This window comes from Choloepus didactylus, chromosome 11 (genome assembly GCF_015220235.1).
Source record: "Choloepus didactylus isolate mChoDid1 chromosome 11, mChoDid1.pri, whole genome shotgun sequence".
NCBI classification, from domain to species: Eukaryota; Metazoa; Chordata; class Mammalia; order Pilosa; family Megalonychidae; genus Choloepus; species Choloepus didactylus.
In genome coordinates this window covers 24,196,775-24,217,186 of record NC_051317.1, presented here as the reverse complement: position 1 = coordinate 24,217,186, position 20,412 = coordinate 24,196,775, and the positions used below count along the sequence as shown (strand labels likewise).

General features: G+C 52.9%; 1 protein-coding gene across 1 annotated transcript in view; it reads right to left on the bottom strand.

Moving 5' to 3' along the window:
- AHRR (aryl-hydrocarbon receptor repressor) overlaps window positions 1-20,412 on the bottom strand; it is a 109,403-nt gene that overhangs the window by 48,727 nt on the left and 40,264 nt on the right. The window contains exons 4-5 of the mRNA XM_037799132.1: window positions 12,726-12,754; window positions 4,819-4,888 (exon numbers count right to left, since the gene is read on the bottom strand). Coding sequence (XP_037655060.1) covers window positions 4,819-4,888; window positions 12,726-12,754 — 99 coding nt within the window. The remainder of the gene's footprint in view (window positions 1-4,818; window positions 4,889-12,725; window positions 12,755-20,412) is intronic.

Below are 20,412 nucleotides of genomic sequence, written 5' to 3'. Positions count from 1 at the left end.
CTAAAATGACAGTAATCAAGTCAGTGTGTTACTGGTGAATGACAGACACAAACACAGAGTCAGAAACAGGCTCACACAAACATGGCTAATTGATATTTCACAAAGGTGTAAGGCGATTCATTGGAGAAAGGGTAGTTTTTTTGATAACAGTGCTGAAACAATTCGGTCGTCATGTACAAAAATTACAAACCTGACCAATACCTCACATCTTATACAAAAATCAACTAATGATGACTCATAGACCTAAATGTAAGACATAAAATTATACAACTTTTAGAAGAAAAGATAGGAAAGAAATCTCTGTAATCTTACGTTAGGCAGAGTTCTTGGACATAATCTATTTTTTAAATTGTTCAACTGGATTTCATCAAAATTAAAGACTTTTACCCCTGCAAGACCCTATCAAGAGAAGGAAAAGATCTAAAATTCATATATAAGACAAAGGACTTGTATGCAGAATACATAAAGAACTCTAAACTCAAACAACCTCATTTTTACAATGAGCAAAAGATTTGAACAGACACTTCTCCCGGTGGAGCGTATACAGATGGGAAACAAGGACATGAAGAGATGCTCGGTGTTGTTCGTGGTGAGGGAAGTGCCCGGCACAGCTACGAGAACGACTTTAAAGTACAGACACCGACTGCTGCTGAGGCCACAGGGCACCCAGCGCCCGACACTGCTGTGGGTGCAAGAGGCAGAGCCCGGGGGCGAGCTGGGCAGCTGCCTGTGAGGCCGGACCTGAGTGAAACCAGAGCCTCCGTCTACAGAAAAATCTGCACAGGAACGGTTGTCTCAGCCCTAACCCTACCTGCCAGAGCCTGGAAGCGGCCCTAAGTCCCTCTGCACTGGGCCGATGGGCACAGGGCACGCCCGGGCCGAGCACTGCTGGAACAGAGCGAGCGGGGCGCCAGGTGCCTCCTGCGAGGGCGAGGCCGAGCCCGCAGTCCACGCGACCCCGCGGGTCCCACATCCGCAGAAAGGCAGTGGGGGCACGGGGGGTAGCACGAGGGGAGTTTGGGGGGTGATGGAACCATCCCGTTCCTTGATTACAGTGGCGTTTCAAACCACAGTGACACCAAAAAGAGCAAATTTCAGTGCATGTCAACTCAGAAGTAAGCATTAGGAGATGTCCGTCACCAGAACTAAGAGGTCGGCCTGGCTGAGCCGGAGTCCCCAGCTCCTGAGGACACTGAGGCACTAAACACAAGGCTCGCAGCCTGTTCGAAATACAAACGTTAGGTCCCGCTGGCTCGGAAGTATCCAACACATATTTCCAGAACCCACTTCCCCATGGCCCTTCCGAAGCTCTTCTGTGCAGCTGCCGCCCCTCCTCCCCTCCAGTGCCCGCCTCTCCGGCCCCCCCGAAGGCCCCGCTCCCAGCGCGGGTTCCGGGATTGCAGCTGGTGCAGCCATGCGGTGGCCGTGGCTTCGGGGCTTGGAGCAGCAGGGGCCGAGTCCGCTGACCATGGCGGGGAAGCCCACCCCAGCCCACTGGGGCCCCTGACCAGAGCTCGTTTCTTCCTCTTAACAGAGACACGTGCACCCAGGGGCTAAACCAGCTCGGCATCCTTGTGAATTTATGATGCTCTGCCATAAAGCTCTCCTTTGTTCCTGTTTATCTTGAAGAGACTGAAGATTGGAAATAAAGCTGGGGCTTGGTTGTTATTGCTGCTTGATTTGTTTATTTTGCTTTGTTTGGGAGTATTTTTAACTCCCAAACAATCTCTTGCTCCAAAGTCTGAAAATCACTGTGCTGGAAATGCTAAAAGAAAATGTTCACTGGATAACTGGCTGTGGTCCCAACCAAAGCAAACTTCCGGAAATTTCCCGCAGGCTGCAGAGATGTCAAGTGGGATGCTGAAGAAGCCCGAAGGGCATGGACAGACTCTTTGGGAGCCGCTCAAGTTCATTCTCCCCCATTCTCCAAAGCGTGCGTGTGTGTGAACAATTCCAACCGGTCAGTGAGCTCCCCACGGAGGCAGGGCTCCAGGAGGGCATGTGGTGTCCTGAGCAGACGGGCAGCGACTCTGACCCCTCGGCCAAGAGGGGCCCCGGCAGAACCTTCCACGAAAAGTCCCACCTGGAGGGCACCTCCCCAAACACTGACAGGCTGGGCCTTGAGGACCTGGAAATTAAGGGGGGCATCTAACCACGGCAGGGAATCCTGGGGGCCCCTTGGGTCACCAAGGGCAGGACACCCCAGGCCCCAGGTCCCCAGCCTGTCCTCACATCAGGACACTGACCGCTGGGCCCCTTAACGGGGCACAGGATGGCCATGCCCTTCCTGGCTCCTGGAGGCAGCTTGGGGACTGGAGGACAAGACATGGCGCAACCAGGGGCTGTGAGGACGGGCGGTGGGTCGGAAATGTCCCAGGGAGGCCAGTGGGCCCTGCTGCCACCTCCCTGCATGCTGCCATCCTCGGCCAAACTGACCCCTGGGCAGAGAAGGCCCCACAGCAGTACCCCCTGGGGGGCAGTGGAGGGGGTGGAGGCTTTTGGGGTGCGGTCACAGTGGAGAGGACAAATGTAAGTTAACTAAGCTCCACGAGGGAGATCTCTGCACATTTTGCACAGTTCTGTGTTTTACTCCTCAGTGCTGGGGGCTGAAATGTGTCCCCACAAAAGGCACTCTCAGGCCTCACCCCCGGTCCATGGGTGGGAGACCCTTGTAAGCAGGTGCTCTGAAGGTGCAATTAGCTAAGGTGCCCAAACTGCATGAGGGGGCCTCAGTCCTGCGCGGCTGGAGCCTTATGAGCAAGAAAACTGGGCAGGGGAAGAGACGTCTCGGGAGCAGCCGGGGGCTGGGGGTCAGCGGGACCGAGAGAGAAGGCAAAGGCGCCACGCACAAGGCCGTGTGACGGAAAAGCCGAGGAAGCCCAAGGGCCGCCGGCAGCCAAGAAACACCGACCCCGGGCGGAAGCCGCGAAAACGAGCCTTCCAGCCTCTGACGCCCGGAGCCAGCAAATTCCTGTCGCTAGGCCAGCCCGTCGGCTGGTATTCGTTTTAGCAGCCGGGAAGCTAAGACTCTCCGTAAAAAGTTTTAAAAGGATTTTATGATTCTTAGTTTTGAACACATGTAAGAAAAAAAGCAGTGCCATTTATCTTCTGCCAAGAACAAAATTCAAACTGGAGCATGTTTTTCAGCTCAAGTGATTTTACCAGCACTGACAAAAAAAATTAAATGAAAAAATTAAATATTTGAGAATCTGTTTTCTAAAATCCTAATAAGTACTGAAATATGGAAATAGTCCCTATACCCAAAGCACGGTGCTTCCTGAAGGAGAATTCTGTCACTCCCATGCTCCAAACTGGAGGGACACGGGACCTGCGCCTGCCCCAGGAGAGGGAACCCAGCCAGACGCTGCCCTGGGTCAATACAGCATCTGGGGGACTGTGCTGGTTGGGGCTGTCGTGTACCCCAGAACAGCCAGGCTCTTCTAACCCACGGTTGTGGGGGCAGAGCTATGGGGGGTGGGCCCTTTGGATTAGGTTGTTTCCATGGAGATGTGGCCCCACCCATTCAAGCTGGGTCTTAATCCCCTCGCTGGAGTCCTTTAAGAGAGTCACGGAGAGAGAGAGAGGTTAGAAAGAAAACTCCCTGAGAGAAGCAAGAACAACCCACAGGAGAAGCTGAGACAGAAGCCACGGAAATCAGAAGCTAAACCCAGGAGAGAAGGGTCAGCAGAGCCAGTCCTGTGCCTTCCCGTGTCACGAGGAACCCCGGATGCCATCGGCCTTTCCTCAGAGAAGTCGTCTTCCTGTTGATGCCTTGACTGGGACATTTTCATGGCCTGAGAACTGCAGATGTGTGAACTAATAACCCCCATTGTAAAAGCCAACCCATTTCTGTATATCGCATTCGGCAGCTTTGGCCAACCTGAGCAGGGACGTGGGAAGTTACACACCAGTCCAGGGTGCAGGAATGTACTTCACCCGTTATTTATGTTTTAAGAGGAAGTTATTTCCCAGACACCTGAGCTGTCGTAGCAAGTTGGAGCCCTCCACAGGGTCCCTGAGAACCACAGAACCTGCACCCCCAGCACAGCCCCCGGCAACTCTCCCCGTCCCCGGGTAGGAGGAGGGCGGCCGGGAAACGACACCACGCAGGTGTGAGGGCCTGGACGGCTGAGCAGGGGCAGCCTCAGTGGCGCTGCCCCCAGCGCTCCGACCCTCACAATGCGCAGCCCGGGGGGACCGGCCGCCAGAGAGACTGGCCGGACAGGGGCCACGAGGGTCAGCACAGCCGCTGGGTGGGCGCTTGGCTCCACCCGGGGGTGAGGTGAGCGGGACAGGACGGCTGCCCGCGCCGACCCTGGGGACTCTACCCGGGGTGCCGTTCGCGGCCCTGCAATGGGGGAGAGGCTGGGGACCCGGGTCCCAGAGATTCACCCCAATGCGGAGACCTCGAGTGGGTCCGAGGAGGAAAACCTGCGGGAGGGAGTCCTGGGGGCCTCCGCGGAGTGTTCTGGAAGGAGGGCGTGGCCCAGAGCGAGGGAGGAGGTGCGCACTGCTGCTGCCACCCCTCTGAGCAAGGGGTCGCGCTCAGACGCAGGGTCGCCCTCCTGCCCACCCGCGGGCCGGCGGTCCTGGGCCTCCCGAGCCCACCCTCCTGTCCTGGAAAGCAGGAGAGGCCGCCCAGGGCCCTCCCTCGGGGCAGCCGGGGGCCCCCACACCCGGCCGCCTCCCCGCCACCCCCTTTAGCTCGGAGCAGCGCCGGACTGGACCCAGGAGCTCCACCTCGGGTCCAGCGTCTTCTCTCCTCGGAGCAGACGGCGGCTCGCCCCTCCCCGCCGCCTCGGCCTCGCGTGCACTCACCTCCAGCAGCAGCCTCCCCTCCAGCACGGCGGAGCCTCCGCGAGGGCGGCCGTCTCCGGGCGCGGGGTCCCTGGCGGGCGCGTGCGTCTCCTGCACGGCTGCGAGGGGAACAGACAGTCAGCGCCGCCCGACCCCGCTGGTGCCGGCTTCGCCCAGCACGTCCGTCCTTCCCCCGCGTTCCCTGAGGGGCTTGCTGGGCATTTGGCCTGGACACGGACCCCTTCCCACTGCCCTGTCCACACCACGACGGGCCTGGGCTGACCGGCCCCTCACTGTCTGGTGCACCTACAGCAGCCCACCTCCCCAGGAAGGGGGCAGGAGGGGGCGGGCAGCCCACCTCCCCAGGAAGGGGGGCAGGAGGAGGGTCCGGCAGACCCTGCTGCACCAGGAGAACGGGTACCTGACACTCAGTAGATGGCATGTGAAGGCTGAGCCCACCGCCGGCCTAGCCTGGAGACCCCCGAGGCCCTGGGCTCCCTCCTGCTGTCCACTGTAGCTCTGCCCACCCCCTGACCAAACCCCAGGACTCAGGGACAGCATCCAGCCTTGACAGGCTCCTCCATGAGCAAGTCCCCAGGGCTCTTCAGCCCCAAACACCATCTGCCGGTCTGGAGAATGGGGAGTCCGGCGTGGCACCACCCCCTCCAGGGCAGCATCTGGGACCCCCAGGACTGGGTCTGGCCCCTCCCTGGGTCTCCCTTCTGGCCACACCTTCACGCCCTCCTCACAGGATCAGACACGGGATCGTTTCCAGGTCACCTGTTCTTGTGGGGCATGTCTGCCCCTCTTGGATTGAACCCCACAGCCTCTGTGTTCAGAACGCACTTGCCCCCCCCCCACAACCACAGACAGGCCCCCTAGGATATTACCCCCACATCCACGATGGACCCCCTAGAATGACCCATTCCCCACAACCATGGTGGACCCCTAGGACAACCTCCCCACATCCACAGTGGACCCCCAGGGCACCCGCCCCATGGGCGGCCCCTGATGGGCACCGACTTACAGACGATCGGGCCACACACACTGAGTGTGCCCACCCCCCGACCCCACACAGGCCCCAGCTCCACTCTGGGTCCTCAGCACTCGGAAGTCAGGGCCGGGCTGCCGAGGGGCGGAGGGACTGGGGATCCAGCAGGAGCCCACCCAGATGCGTCTGTCTCCGGAAGGCAGCACCACTCGCCGCTCCCTCCTCATGCCTCAGATTCACGAACTGAAGCTGCAGGTATTTTATTATCAGCCACGGCCTCAAAGGGTCCTGTCCACTCAGCAAATGTAACTCCGGCCACCAGGCAGCACTTAAACTTGTTCTCATCTGGGGGGTGAATTGTGAACCAGTCTCCCTAGGCTCTTAAAACCCCCAGCGCCTTCTTCAGAATAAGCCGGTCGCTCCAGGTGACCCCCGGGTCCCCACTGTCACTGACGCCCAGGCGTGGAGAAGGCTCGCAGGGGGCACGGCATTTAGTGTATTTACTGTTTGTCTATGACCCGCTGCTTCCCAAAACGGAGGCTGCTGCGCCTGTTGTTAAGAAACACAATGAAAGTTCTACATTCATATCTCACTCGAGCCCGGACTCCCCGCAATGTCCAGAACGTGTTGAATTCTGTCACCGAGGGGAGCACTTTGAATCGTGTTGGTGTTGCCCAGTCCGGAGGTCTGGCAGCCGTCTCCACCAGGCTTCTGTACACTCAGCCAGGAAATTAGAAGGGATTTAACATCCCCTGGCAGTAACCCCTTGTGGCCCTGGCCCAGCAGTCTAGGCTTCACCCAGGAGGTGTTAGAAATAGAGTCTCAGGCTCCCAGACCACCGGGCATCTGCATTTTTTTGGGCCCCGTGATAAGCCTGCTCGCCAGAGCTGAGGCACCCCGCTAGCCCTTCCCCATCCGACCCCCACCTGTGGACTTGCCCCCTCCTCGGTGGGCTGGGGGACCCTGGGGCCGATGAGGCCTCTTTGCCCTCACCCTACACCCGCTGGGGTGAAGCCATGCCAGGGTCAGTTTATTCAGACTTTGGGGGCAAAGCACCCACAGGGGCAGAGGGAGAGTCCCCTCTCGTGACCGACGTGGTGGACGTGCTGCTGCGGCCCAGCTGTGCTCTGGGCCCCTCCCGCCGAGCCCACAGCAGGCCCCTTGACCTCACTTCAGGGGCGGGGAGCGGGCGAGCTCCAGCCATTTGTCAAACAGAAAGTGAGGCTGGAGGGTGTGTGGGTGCCACAGGGTTTTCCCAGAGGAAGTGGGGTCCCGCTCCCCGCCGTCCTTCAGACATGAGTTACTACAGGACAGGAAGCAGGACCCAGGATGCACAGATCTTTCTCTTCTATGCCTGGATGCCCGATGCTGCCTGTGAAGGTGCTGGGCTGACATTCTAGAACCTTCTGTACACTCTTCCATGTTCTGGGAACCTCAGTACAGACACAGCCTCTCACAGCTGCAGGAGGAGCCTCGTGGCACCTGTGGAGAACCCTAAACAAAGCTGGGGAGGCCACAAACCCCACCCAAGGCAGGTCAGGGCAGGGCTTGTGTTCGTCCAGAAACCAAACAACTTCCAACCCCCAGAAGGGGAAATGCCTCAGCCCGAAAGGACCCACAGGAGGCAGAAGTGGGAGGGCAAACGGCTCAGGCACTGAGACCCCCAGGGTTGGGCTGCATTCGAGCCAGGGAGGGGGCAGCACCCGGAAGGCAAGGGGGAGGGCCGGGGCAGTAAGGGGACGGGAAGACGGGCAAAGGCCACCCACAGCCACCTCCCCAGCGACTTCTGGGTTTGCTCCATGCTCTGTCCCCGAAGCTGCCCACGACTCCTGACCAGCTTGCCTCAATTCCATGTCAATGCCGGAACGAACCAGACTCGTCCCCTCGGGGCCCATCAGCCACATGTGACTAAGAAGAAAGTATCTGGGGCTCCCCGAGGGGGCCCGATGGACAGGGGGCTGCCCGGCCCCTTTGGTTCCTGGGGCTGTCCGCTCGGTGCCCAGCAGTCAGATCCCCAAGTCGGTCTCAGCAGATGAGGCTCTGCTGTGTCTCTGCATCAAGACGTTACGCTCTTCTGTTCCCAGAAGGGAGTGGGGGGCACATAACATATATTCTAACGGTGACGCAAGCCAGACGAAGGCAGGTCAGCTGCACCGCCCCTCACACTGCCCCTCCTGGGCCCGCACCCACCCGTCCAGCCTGTGTTCTTCATGGGCAATGGCTCAGATCCGACTGGGATCCAGCTCCGCCTCAGTTTCCCCACGGGGACGCAGGCTGACGTGAGACAGAAGGGGTTCACAAGGGGCCTGCACGGAGCTCGGCTACCCTCTCCGCCTTTGGCTTTGGGGCACACTCAGCTGGTGCGAGTGCGGCAGGAGAGGGCGGCAAGCAGGGGCTGGTGGTGGGGAGGGGTCCCCAGGCGCCCGGCCCAGGAGGAGGTGCTGGCCTCTCTCCCTCCCTCAGAAGCAACCCCTCCAGGGCTCTCCGCACTCGCAGCTAAGCAGCACTGGGTTCACTGCACTAAATATCACAAGAAATGAACCCTTTTCCTCAGCCGGGAAGCAGGTCAGGGAGGGCAGGGGAGACGTCATCAGTGCTCCCCGCAGAGGTGCTCCCCGAAGCCGCCTGTGGCCCCGAGATTCTCTTCAGACCTCTCCCTCCTGACCTGTAACCTTTTCAGTGACCTAACCTCGGTGGTCTCCATCCCAGGCCCAAGTGTAACTTTTGTTAAGGGCATGAACAGTGAAAACCAGGAGACACTGGAGGCCTGTGCCTTTATTTTTAATCCCTCTTTGAAGTCGGCTGTGTTTACTCAACACTAACGCTGAGAAAGTGGAAAGCTCTGAATTCCCTAAAACTGTACGGTCCTTCCGTCCCCAAGTGCGGACGCCGCTCACCAGCCAGAAGCAGACCCAGGAGAGGCGGCCGCCCTGGGCAGAAGCTTCCTGTTCCGACGCCCAGAGAGGCCGGTGGGCGCTGGGCAGGGGGCCACGCGCGACCCCAGGTCGCGGAGAGCTCGGCAGGGAAAGGTTTCCTCCCGTTCTGCCCGGACTCCCCCGGCTTCCTTATCCCGCACACCGGCAGGCGGGGGTCCCGGGACCGTGACGCCCCCGCCCCCGCGGGACCCTGAAGACCACCTGCTCCCCGCGCGGCGGGAGCTCCAGCGGCCACCCCACCCCGGGGACAGCGCTCGCCTGCGGGCGCGGGGCGCGGGGCGCGGGGGGCGCGGGGACGCAGACGTGGGGGGCACGGCCTGGGGGGCGCAGACGCGGGGGGCGCGGGGGGCGCGGGGGGCGCAGGGGGCCCGGGGCGCGCAGGCGACCCCGCCCCGCACTCCGCGCACGCTCCGCTCCCAGCCGCCGCCGCTGGAGGGAACAGGGCCCGGCGCCCGCCTCCCCGCCCCCTCGGGCTCCCCCCGCCCCCGCTTCCCCTCTCCGCCGCGACATTCCTGCGGCCGCCTCCTCGGGGCTCGCTGTCACGCGATCGCGGCCGTCAGCCCAGCTGTGGCAGCCGCTGGCCCCGCGCCAGGGCCTCGCGTGCGAGCAGGGCCCGCCCGCCCGGCGCCTCCCGCCGCCTCCCGCCGCCCCCTCGCGCGGCCCCACCCGGCCGGGCTCCCCGCAGCGTCCCCGGGACCAGCGACGCGCACGGAAGGGGCCGGCCCTGGGCTGCGGCGCGCGGGAAAACCCAACTGAACAGGGGGGCCTGGGTCCCCGTCACCTCCAGGGGCGCCCCCCTTCCGGGGGCTCGGGGGTCCCACGGTCGGGGGGCTGGGGCGACTGGAACATCAGCCTCAGGAAGTCGGAGTGGGCACAGCAAACTCCAACCAAGCCCTGGGGATGGGGACAAAGCCGGGGTGGGGGTCGGGGTCGGGGTCGCGGACCAGCCTGGCTCTGGGGAGGGGATCTGAGTCCGGCCTCTCACTCGGGGGACAGTGCCGTCTGGGGGTGTCCGCCCCGCAGGCTGCCTGGGCCTCTTTCTTTCTCTTCAGGGTCTCTCTCTTGGGCTCCCTGTCGGGTCTCACCTGGTGGCCTGACCTTGGAAACCCAGGGCCTGGGGGGGGTGAGGGGGGCAGGCCACGAGCTCGGTCACCCTGATGCCCACACAGTCCCTTCCCTGCCCCTGGGTGCTATCCTAGGGCCACCCCGTGCCCAGTCAGGGAGAGAGGCCTGCAGGGAGTGAAGTGGGGTGCAGAGAGGGGCAGGCGTAGTTCCTGCAGGGTCAGGAGGTGCAGTACAGGCCCAGGGCACGAGTCCATGTGGCCAGGATCCCAGAGGCTGCCCCCAGCCCGGGCCCTGCGGCCATCTCTCTCTCAGCCCACACTGGCGGAAACGAAGCAGAGGGAGTGGGGATGCCAGGACAGCACCCCATCACCCCCCACGCGGGCGGCGCCCTCACCTGGCCACACCCACCTCCACAGAGCCCCTGCCCACGTGGACGTCATCACCCGCCTGTGGCCAGCGTGTGCCCAGCTCTGCAGACCTGGAGGGCCCCAAACATGCTGGGCCATGGGGCGCAGCCAGGGCATCCTGACTTAGAAATGAAACGCGGTTCTTGCTCGCACCAGCACAGCCTAAGTCCCCGATACCAAGCCTGGACAGACAGGCGGTCCTTCAGATCCTTCTCCCCTCCCCCTGCCCAGCCTGTCCCAGGACGAAGCCAAGGGCAGGGGTGGGGGGCTTCCGCCAACAACAACCCCCAGGAACTTCCTCCGCACTTGAGATTCTCATGGGGAGCACGAAATAGCTGGAGCCATTTCTCTTAGTTTGTTGATTTCTTGCATCCCTGAAAAGGTCCAATTCAGAACAGATAATTTACAGAATTATCATGGAGAAGCAGATGTCCTTCAGAAAACGCTACCCAGCAACTCGGAGCAGAGGTGGGTGGGGCCTGTGAGTGCAAGATCCTCCACACTCCAGGCTCCCGCGGGCCCGGCTGCACCCGCTGGCTTCCCACATGCAGCCCCCTCTTGCTAACAGACCCCACTTGACTCAGAGACGATGGAGGAAGCAGAGTCTCCACGGGTGGATCCCGGGCCCAGCCCCCACCAGCCACGTGCACAGGTCATGTGTCCCGGTCTGGACAAGGAGAAGAGGCTGAAAACTGGCCCCTCGCTGCCTCTGCCCGGGAGGTGGCAGCCACCTGCTCCCAGCCCTGTGAAGCCAGCTCCACGGTGCACTCGGCCAGCCTGGGGCAGCCTCCCCTGGACGTGCCCTTCAGAGGGGACGCTGAGCCAGCTGCAGCGGAGGGTTCCACTGATGCAGAAGTGACCCGGTTTAAGGGGCTCAAGTAAAGTTGATTTTAGATTTTCAAAGCTGGTTGAAGAAAGTGGGGCAGAGGCAGAGCTGGGGGAGCCAAAAGAGAAGAAAGAGAAGGAAACAGAGATGCAACAGAAAAGAAGGAAAGGGAAGGGGGAGAGGGAACTGCAGCATCACCCGACTGGTTGCTCCTTCAGGGCGGTCGCCTTTCGGTCCCACCCCCAAGGGCAGAGAGACAGGGGGCCTGGCTGGAATCTCTGGCGGGCGGCGCCAGTACGGGGTCCGGGCACCACGGGCAGGGAAGGAGGACAGGCCTTTGCTGAGGCCCCACAATCCCCTCTGAGGGGGAGCCCAGGGGAGAGGAGAGACTGATGGGGGTGGGTGAGGCGAGAGGAGGGGAGGGGAGGGAAGGGGAGGGGAGCTCCCAAAGGGTCAGGACTGTGTCGAGGACCTTCCACTGCGAGAACCGAAAAGACTGGAGGAAGGAGTTAGATCTGCCAAAATGCTTCGCGACTTCCTTCTTGTAAGGGAAAGAGGGAAACATGGTGAAGACCAGGGGCCTTAGAGACGTCCACATCTGCACAACTTTGCCCCACATTTGTCTGCAGAAGCAGGGACAGGTCCTGAAAGGTGAGCGTGGCAAATGCGTGGGAAAGCCTGCGCTGCACCTTCCAGCCCTTCGTTTGTGTCCGTGGCAGCAGGTCAACACCAAGACGCATGGTCTAGAGGGACAGAACCCCAGGGCCCTGGAGTTGGTGGTTTCAAATTTTTTTAGTATTAATTGACTACAGGAAAAGCAATTGTAAGCACAGAAGTGTTTTTCTTGTAGCAGACCATAAACCCATAAGTGGTTTTCACCTACAACCATTTGGGGAAACACTTCTGGCGTAATTCATGCCACAGCCCCATCCCAGAAGCCAGGCTGAGGAGGAACCGCTCCCACCTGCTCGCTGCAGTGGTTACTATTTCAAGTGTGGTGTTGCATTAGGGTTCATAAGCCTAGTTGCCATGTTCAGTTTTATTCTATTTTAAGAGAAAAAAAATTTTTACAGAATAGCAGACGATCTCTCCTCTGCTTGGGTGAAAGCACATCAGGAAATCTTTATCTGTGATCTTACAATGTTTAAAATCAGGTGCCTGTTTATTCAATTTAAAACTCAGATGGTACAAGAACATCTTGTCACAAACTCAAGCGGAGAGTGAACTCCGTCTCCGTGTAGGATGAGGATGGCCCCATGAGTGTTTATCCTGGCTCCCTGTTGGGAAAGGAATGACGAACCAGCCAGTGTGTGCAGGTATAAAGGGTCACTGAGGCAGCAGATGAGAAACTAGGTGCAGGAGCCCAGGGGAGGCATCAGGGCGTGGATGTGGGGCCTCCACAAGCGGGACCTCTGGCATCACCTCACTCCAGCATCCAGTCCTGTGGGGCCAGGGCCACTGCTCTCAGGTTACAAGTAGGAAGATGGAGATGTGGGAGAGCCTGCCAGAGGCTGCACGGTCAGCAGGAGGGAGCCGGTGCCGGCACCTGCCTGCCTGATTCTCTGCCCACCCTGCTGAGGGAAGGACCAGACTCCTTGCAGACGAGGGGTCAGGCAAAGGAGCAAATGTGACCAACAGCATTTATGAAGAATGGGCAGACTCTGGCTCCCAACTAGAAAACCTTCTAAATAAAACTGCCCAACAAAGTAGCAGGCTCCTGGGGACATCTTAGCTAAAAGGGGCCATCCCAGTGAGGACCTTCAAGAGAGAGCAACTCATCAGGTATGAAGGGTCCTCATTGAGAACAATTGATTTCTCATCAGGTACTATGTTACCAGGCAGTAGTGGGATGATATATTCAAAGTGCTGAAAGAACAAAACTATCAGCCAAAAAATTGTATATCTTGCAAAATTATTCCTCAAAATTGAAGGAGAAGTTAACACATCCCAGAAAAACAAAAACTGAAAGAATTCATCACTAGCTGACCTGCCCTATAATAAATACTAAAGGGAGTCCTTCAAGGTGAAATGAAAGGATACTGGACAGCAACTCAAATCACATGAAGAAATAAAGAACACCAGTAAAGGCAACTACATAGATAAATATAAAAGACAGTATAAATGTTTTACTTGCTTGTAACACTTTTTTTTTCTCCTAAGTGATTTAATATACAACTGCATAAAAAAATCTGAGTTGATGGGCGCACAGTGTAATTTGTGATAATAACAGCCCAAGGTGTGTGTGTGTGTGTGTGTGTGTGTGTGTGTGTGTGTGTGTGTGTGTAGGGGAAGGTAACTAAGGTATATAGGCACAGTTTTTGTATATTATTGAAACTAAGGTGGTATTAATCCAAACTAGATTGTCATAAATTAAGGTGTTAATTGTAATCCCCATGACAACCACTAAGAAAATAACTTAAAAATATATAGTAAAAGAAACAATAAGAGAACTAACATTGTACACTAGAAATATCTATTTAACACAAAAGAAGACAGTAATGTAGGAATAGAAGGGCAAAAAGACATGACATACAGAAAACAATAGCAAAATAGCATATGTAAATCTTATCTTATCAGTAATTGCATTAAATATAAATGGATTAAACTCTCCAAATCAAAAAGCAAAGACTATCAGGATGAATTATTTTTTCAAATGACCCAACTATATGTTGTCCAAAAGAAACTCACTTTAGATTCAAAGATACAAGTAGGTTGAAAATAAAAGTATAGAAAAATATATACCATGCAAGCAATATCCAAAAGAAAGCTGGAATGCCTATATTGATGTCAGAAAAAAATAGATTTTCAAAGAAAGACAATAAGGACATTTATAGTGATAAAAGGGTCAATCTTTCAAGAAGATATAACAATTACAAACATATATTCACCTAACAACAGAGTTCAAACTATTTGAAGAAAAAAATCACAAAACTGGAGAGAGATATAGACAGTTCAACAATAACAGTTGGAGATTTCAATACCACACTTTCAATAATGCATAGAACAACTAGACAGAAGATCAGCAAGGAAACGGGAGACTTGAACAACACTATAAACTAACTAGACCTAATGGACATCTATAGAACACTCCACCCACCAACAGCAGGGTACATACTCTCCAGTTCACAGGGGACATTCTCCAGGATAGATCAAACATATGTTAGGCAATTAAACAAGTCTCAATAATTATTTTAGAGGACTAAAATCATATAAAGTATGCTCTCTGATCACAATGGAATGAAATTAGAAATCAGTAACAGAAGGAAAACTGGAAAATTCACAAATATGTGGGAAATAAACAACATACTCCTAAATAATCAATGAAACAAAAAAGAAATCATGAAGGAAATTAGAAAATAATTTAAGATGAATGAAAATGAAAATACAACATACCCAATCTTACGGGATGCACTGAAAACAGTGCTCAGAGGGAAATTTACAGCTGTAAATGCCTACGTTAAAAAAGAAGATCAAGAATTAATCACCTAATCATTTGCATTGAGAGCCTAGGAAAGGAAGAGCAAACGACACCCAAAGCGAGCAGAAGCAAGGCAATAATAAAGGTTACAGTCGACATTAATGAACTGGAGAATAGTAAAACAATAGGAAAATTAACAAAGCCAGAAGTTGGTTCTTTAAAAAGAACAAGTGAATTGACAAACCATTAGCTAGACTGACCAAGAAGAGAAGACTCAAATTAATTAAATCATAGAATCAGAAATGAAATAGGGTACATTACCACTGAACTTAAAGAATTTGTTTGGAAAATTATACAGAACTACCATGAACAATTATAGGAAAAATTAGATAACTTAAATGAAATGGACAAATTCCTTAAAAGATGCAAATTACTGAAATTGCAGAACTATAAAATTTGAATAGATCCACAACAAGCAGAGAGACTTAATTAGTAACCAAAAATCTTCCCACCAACCAAAAATTCCCGGGTGGCTTCACTAGATTTCTACCAAATCTTTAAAGACTGATTAAAACCAATCACTAACAAACTCTTCCAAAAGAAGAAGAGGAGGGAACACTTCCAAACTCTTTCTACAAGGCCAGTATTACTCTGATACCAAAATCAGATGAAGACATCACAAAAGAAGAAAACTACAAACCACTACCCCTTATGAATTAGGATTAGAAAATCCTCAACAAAATACTGGCAAACTGAGTCCAGCAATATGTAAAAAGGATTATAAATCATGATCAAGTGGAATTTATTCCAGTAATGCACAGGTGATTCAACCTGCAAAGATCAATCAGTGTAGTACACTACATTAAAGAATGAAAGCAGTAAACACACGATCATCTCAACAGACACAGAAAAAGCATTTGACAAAATCCAAAACCCTTGCATGATAAAAACAACAACAACAACAGCAAAACACTCAACAAGAGAACTTCCTTAATCTGATAAAGGGTATATAGGAAAACCCCATAGCTAACATCATACTTAATGGTGAAAGACAATGCTTTTTCCCTAATACCACGAACAAGACAAAGACGCCTTCTCTCACCACTTCTAGTCAGCATTGTACTGGAGGCTCCAGATAGGGCAATTAGGCAAGAAATGAAACAAAAGGTATCCAGATTAGAAAAGATGGAGTAAAACTGTCTCCATTTGCAAGTTACATGATCTTGTATATAGAAAATCCTAAGAAATCCACAAAAATCTATTAGAGATAATGAACAAGCCCAGCAAGGTTGCAGAGTGCAAAATCAATATACAAAAATCAGTTGTATTTTATACACTAGCAATGAACAATCCAAAAATGAAAATAAGGAAAAAAATCTCCATTTACAATAGCATGAAATAAAATATTTATGAATAATTTTTGAAGGCCAAGACTTGTACATTAAAAATTGCAAAATATTGTTGAAAGAAATTAAGGAAGATCAAAATAAATGGAAAAACATACCAGATTTATGGATTGGAAGACTTAATATTGTTAAGATGGCAATACTCCCCAATTTGATCTATAGATTCAATGCAATCCCTATCAAAACATCAACTGCCTTATTTTGCAGAACTTGAAAAGCTTGATCACAAAATTCATATTGAAATGCAAGGGACTCAGAATATCCAAAACAATCTTGAAAAAGAATAGTGTTGGAGTGCTCACACTTTCTGATTAAAAATTTACGCAATGCTGCAGTAATCAAGACAATGTGGTACTGGGATAAGGACATAGATCAATAGAATAGAATTGAGAGTCCAGAGATAAACCCATAACTCTGTGATCAGCTGATTTTCAACAAAGATGTGAAGGTCATTCAATGGGGAAAGGATAGTCTTTCAACAAACAGTGCTGTGGCAACCAGACAGCCACTCACAAAAGAATGAATTTGTACCTTACCTCATACCATATACAAATATTGACTCAAAATGGATCAAAGCCCTAAATGTAAAAGGTAAAACTAGAAAAACTCTTCAAATAAAGTGGGGTTAAATGTCCACAACCTTGGATTTAGGCAACAGTTTCTTAGATATAACACCCAAAGCATAAGCAACCAAAGAAAGAATAGACAGACTTCTTCAAAATTAAAAACTTTTGCATGTCAGAATACACTATCGAGAAAGTGAAAAGACAACCCACAGAATGGGATTTGCAAATCATACATTTTAAAAGGGCCTTTTATCAAGAATATATAAAGAAGTTTTTTAACTCATCAATAAAAAAGACAAACACCCCAATTTAAAATGGGCAAAGCTGGCTTGTGGTTTCTAATGCCATTCTCCAAAAAAAGGAACCAGGGTCCTTGGAGAAATGGCTGATTCCAGGATTGTGGCAGAAAATGTACAAATCTGGAGGAGCTTGTAGTGTCAGAAAGTAAAGAAGTGCTATTTTTTGGTTTTGATGGAGGTCTGTCAAAGGGGCAGGAGAGCCAACTGAAGGGCTCCAAATGCTAAAGCTGCAACAATCTGAGTGAAAAAATGAATACAGCAGTATTTGATTATAACCCAAATATAAAATAATACCCATGAGTCCATCCTGTTATAAATAATTGAATACTTTAACAAATGGGAGAGAAAAAAACAAATCTCCCATGCAGAAGAATTCTAAGTAAATTATGTACCTACTTCACCCTAAAGGAGGGGTAGCAGGGTGGGCTGAGCAGGCTGACTTCCTCCTAAAGAATACAGTATGGAAAGGTAAAAAAAGAGTATCTTTACGGTAGAAAACTGACAAATATTACTTCAGCCAAGTGATCAAGGCCAACATAACAGCTATAAATCATGTTGGTACAATGTGCCCTTGACAGGAGGTGAACACATCCTCCACACAACTCAAAACCCAGTCTAGCCACTGAGAAACATCAAATTCCAGCACAGCGCTCTCCTACGCTTACGCTACCGCCCTCCCCCAAACTGCCCAGGCCACCAAGATCAAGGGAAGGCTGAGAAACCGCCACAGCCAAGAGGGGCCTACAGAGTCATGATGACAGTGCCATGTGGGATCTTGGATGGGTTTCTGGGGCAGGAGAAGGACATTAGGGGGAAACTAAGAAAATCTGAATAAACTATGGACTTGAGTTAATAGTGATGTGTCAGTGTTGGCTCATTCATTGTCACGAATGTATTCCACTAATGCTTTAAAAATAGAGGATGCTGGGGGTAATATATGGGAACTCTCTGTACTATCTGCTCAACTATTCTGTAAATTTAAAACTGTTCTAAAAAATGAAGTCTATTGAACTTTTTAAAAATAGGGAAAAAATGGGCAAAGGATTTGAACAGACATTTCTCCAAAGAACATACACAAATGTCCAACAAACACAGGAAAAAATTCTCAACATCATCAGCCATGAGAAAAATGCAAATCAAAACCACAATGAGCTACTATCTCATACCAATTAGGATGGCTATAATAAAACAAAGGAAAGTAACAAGTTGGCAAGAATGTGGAGAAATTGGGACGTCCATAGGTTGCTGGTGGGAAGGTAAAATGATGCAATCACTCTGGAAAATAACTCGGCAGTTCCTCAAAAAGTTAAGCATAGAATTACCATATGAATTCCCACATGACCCAGCAATTCCACGCCTGGTTATATATCACCAAGGAATTGAAAATAGTTGTTCCAACAGACACTTGTGCTGTTCCCAGCAGCACTATTTGTAATTGCCAAAAGGAGGAAACAACCTAAAGGTCCATCAGCTGACAAATGAACAAGCAAATTGTAGTCTATCCATCAATGGGATAATAGCCATAAAAAGTACTGATACATGCTGTAACGTGGATGAACCTTGAAAACGTTATGCTGAATGAGAGAAGCAGATTAAAGGGCCATGTTTTGTTTGATTCCACTAATATGAATTGTTCAGAAAAGGCAAATCTATAGAGACAGGAAGCCGATGAGTGGTTCCCAGGCCTGGGGAGGGGCAGGGGGAGTGACGGCTAAGGGGTACTGGGTTTCTTTTTTGGAGTGAATGTTCTGGAGTTAGATAGTGGTGAATGTGTCAGTTTGGATGTATTATGTCCCCCAAAATGCCATATTCTTTAATGCATCTTGTGGGGGCTGATGTATTAGTGTTGATTAGGTTAGAATCCTTTGATTGTTTCCATGGAGATATGGGCCCCACCCATTCAGGGTGGGTCTTGATTTGATCAGTGGAGTCCTATAAAAGAGCTCACAAACAGAAGGACCTCAGTGCAGCTGCAGCCAAGAGAGACATTTTGAAGATGGCCATTGAAAGTAGACTTTTGCTAGTCCAGAGTTTGCCTGGAAGAAACTAAGAGCACACCCCCAGACGCCTAGAGAGGAACGTCCTGGGAGAAAGCCATTTTGAAACCAGAACCCTGGAGGAGATGCCAGCCACGTGGCCTCCCAGCTAACAGAGGTTTTCCAGACTCCATTGGCCATCCTCCAGTGAATGCATCCGATTACTGATGTGTTACCTTGGACACTTTATGGCCTTAAGACTGTAACTTTGTAATCAAATAAACCCCCTTTATAAAAGCCAATCCATTTCTGGTGTTTTGCATCCCAGCAGCATTAGCAAACCGGAACAGTGATATTTGCATAACCGTGTGAATACACCAAAACCAATGAATTGTACACTTTAAAATGGTGAATTTTATGATATGATAATTATATCTTAAAAAACACACACACACAAAAAAACAAAAAATTTACTGGTTTAAAAATAATCCAGACCGCTATGCACAATACAGCCATCCCCTCGTATTTGTTAAATGCAGCCACACAGAACCCCTGACAGCCTCAGATGCAAATGCTGCTTGGCGGGGCGCACTGAGGGGTGTCTGCGCTTGGGGAGCGATGCCTTCCTCCCAGCTGTAGCTGAAGAAATCGAGACCTGTGGGGCTGGGGGCGGCTGCGCAGGCCGGAGCACCACACTGACGCAGCGAGAGCTCACCGCGCCCGAGCCAACAAGCACAGCTCTTACCTTGGCACAAAAAGAGGCGAGTCCATGAGAAATCAGCTGGAGGCCAGGTGGGTGCCAGAAAGCACCAAGGGGGCTGCTCAAAGACCAAGTGTGAAGGGAAGAAAGTGGGCCAGACAGGCCGGGAGGGTCTGTGGCGGGTCTGCCGGGGTGAGTGTGGGTGTGTGTGTGCTGGTGTAGACAGGTGGATGCTGGCGGGGGGGATGCTGGTATAGATGGGTGGATGCTGGAGGGCTGCTGCTGTAGATGGGTGATGCTGGGGGGTACTGCTGTAGACGGGTGATGCTGGGGGGTGCTGGTGTAGACGGGTGGATGCTGGGGGATGCTGGTGTAGACAGGCGGATGCTGGGGGGTGATGGTGTAGACGGGTGGATACTGGAGGGTGCTGGTGTAGACGGGTGGATACTGGAGGGTGCTGGTGTAGATGGGTGGATGCTGGGGGCTGCTGGTGTAGACGGGTGGATACTGGAGGGTTCTGGTGTAGACAGGTGGATGCTGGGGCAGTGTGGTGTAGACGGGTGGATGCCTGTAAGCCGAGAGGCACACTCTCTCCCGCGCGGAGGGACAGGGCTCGCTCCGTGTCAGAGCTCGCTGGGGCAGGGTTGAGGGCGGCCAGGACAACAGGGAGGAGGGAGCGCAGACCACATCGGGTCGTCGCCTCACAGCTGAGGGCCCTGGGGAGCCCCCGACCACCCAGAAAGCACCAGGAACGTGGCACCGGGCACGAGGGAGCAAAGCGCTGGTCAGATTCAGGCTGGACACTTCAGACAGGGGCGTCCGGGTGGGGTGGCCTCCTCCTTCCTGGGGGTGCAGGGAGTGTGTCTGTCCTCCCTCCACAGCCAGGACCCCTTGGCTGGTCTGGACCAGGAGATGCTTGGTGATAGGCAGGTGTCGGGAAGGAGAGGGTCTTCTACCTGAGTGAGCAGGTAGAAAGGGTCCTCACAAGTGGGCATTTGTGCAGGTGTGCAGTTCTCCAAAATCCT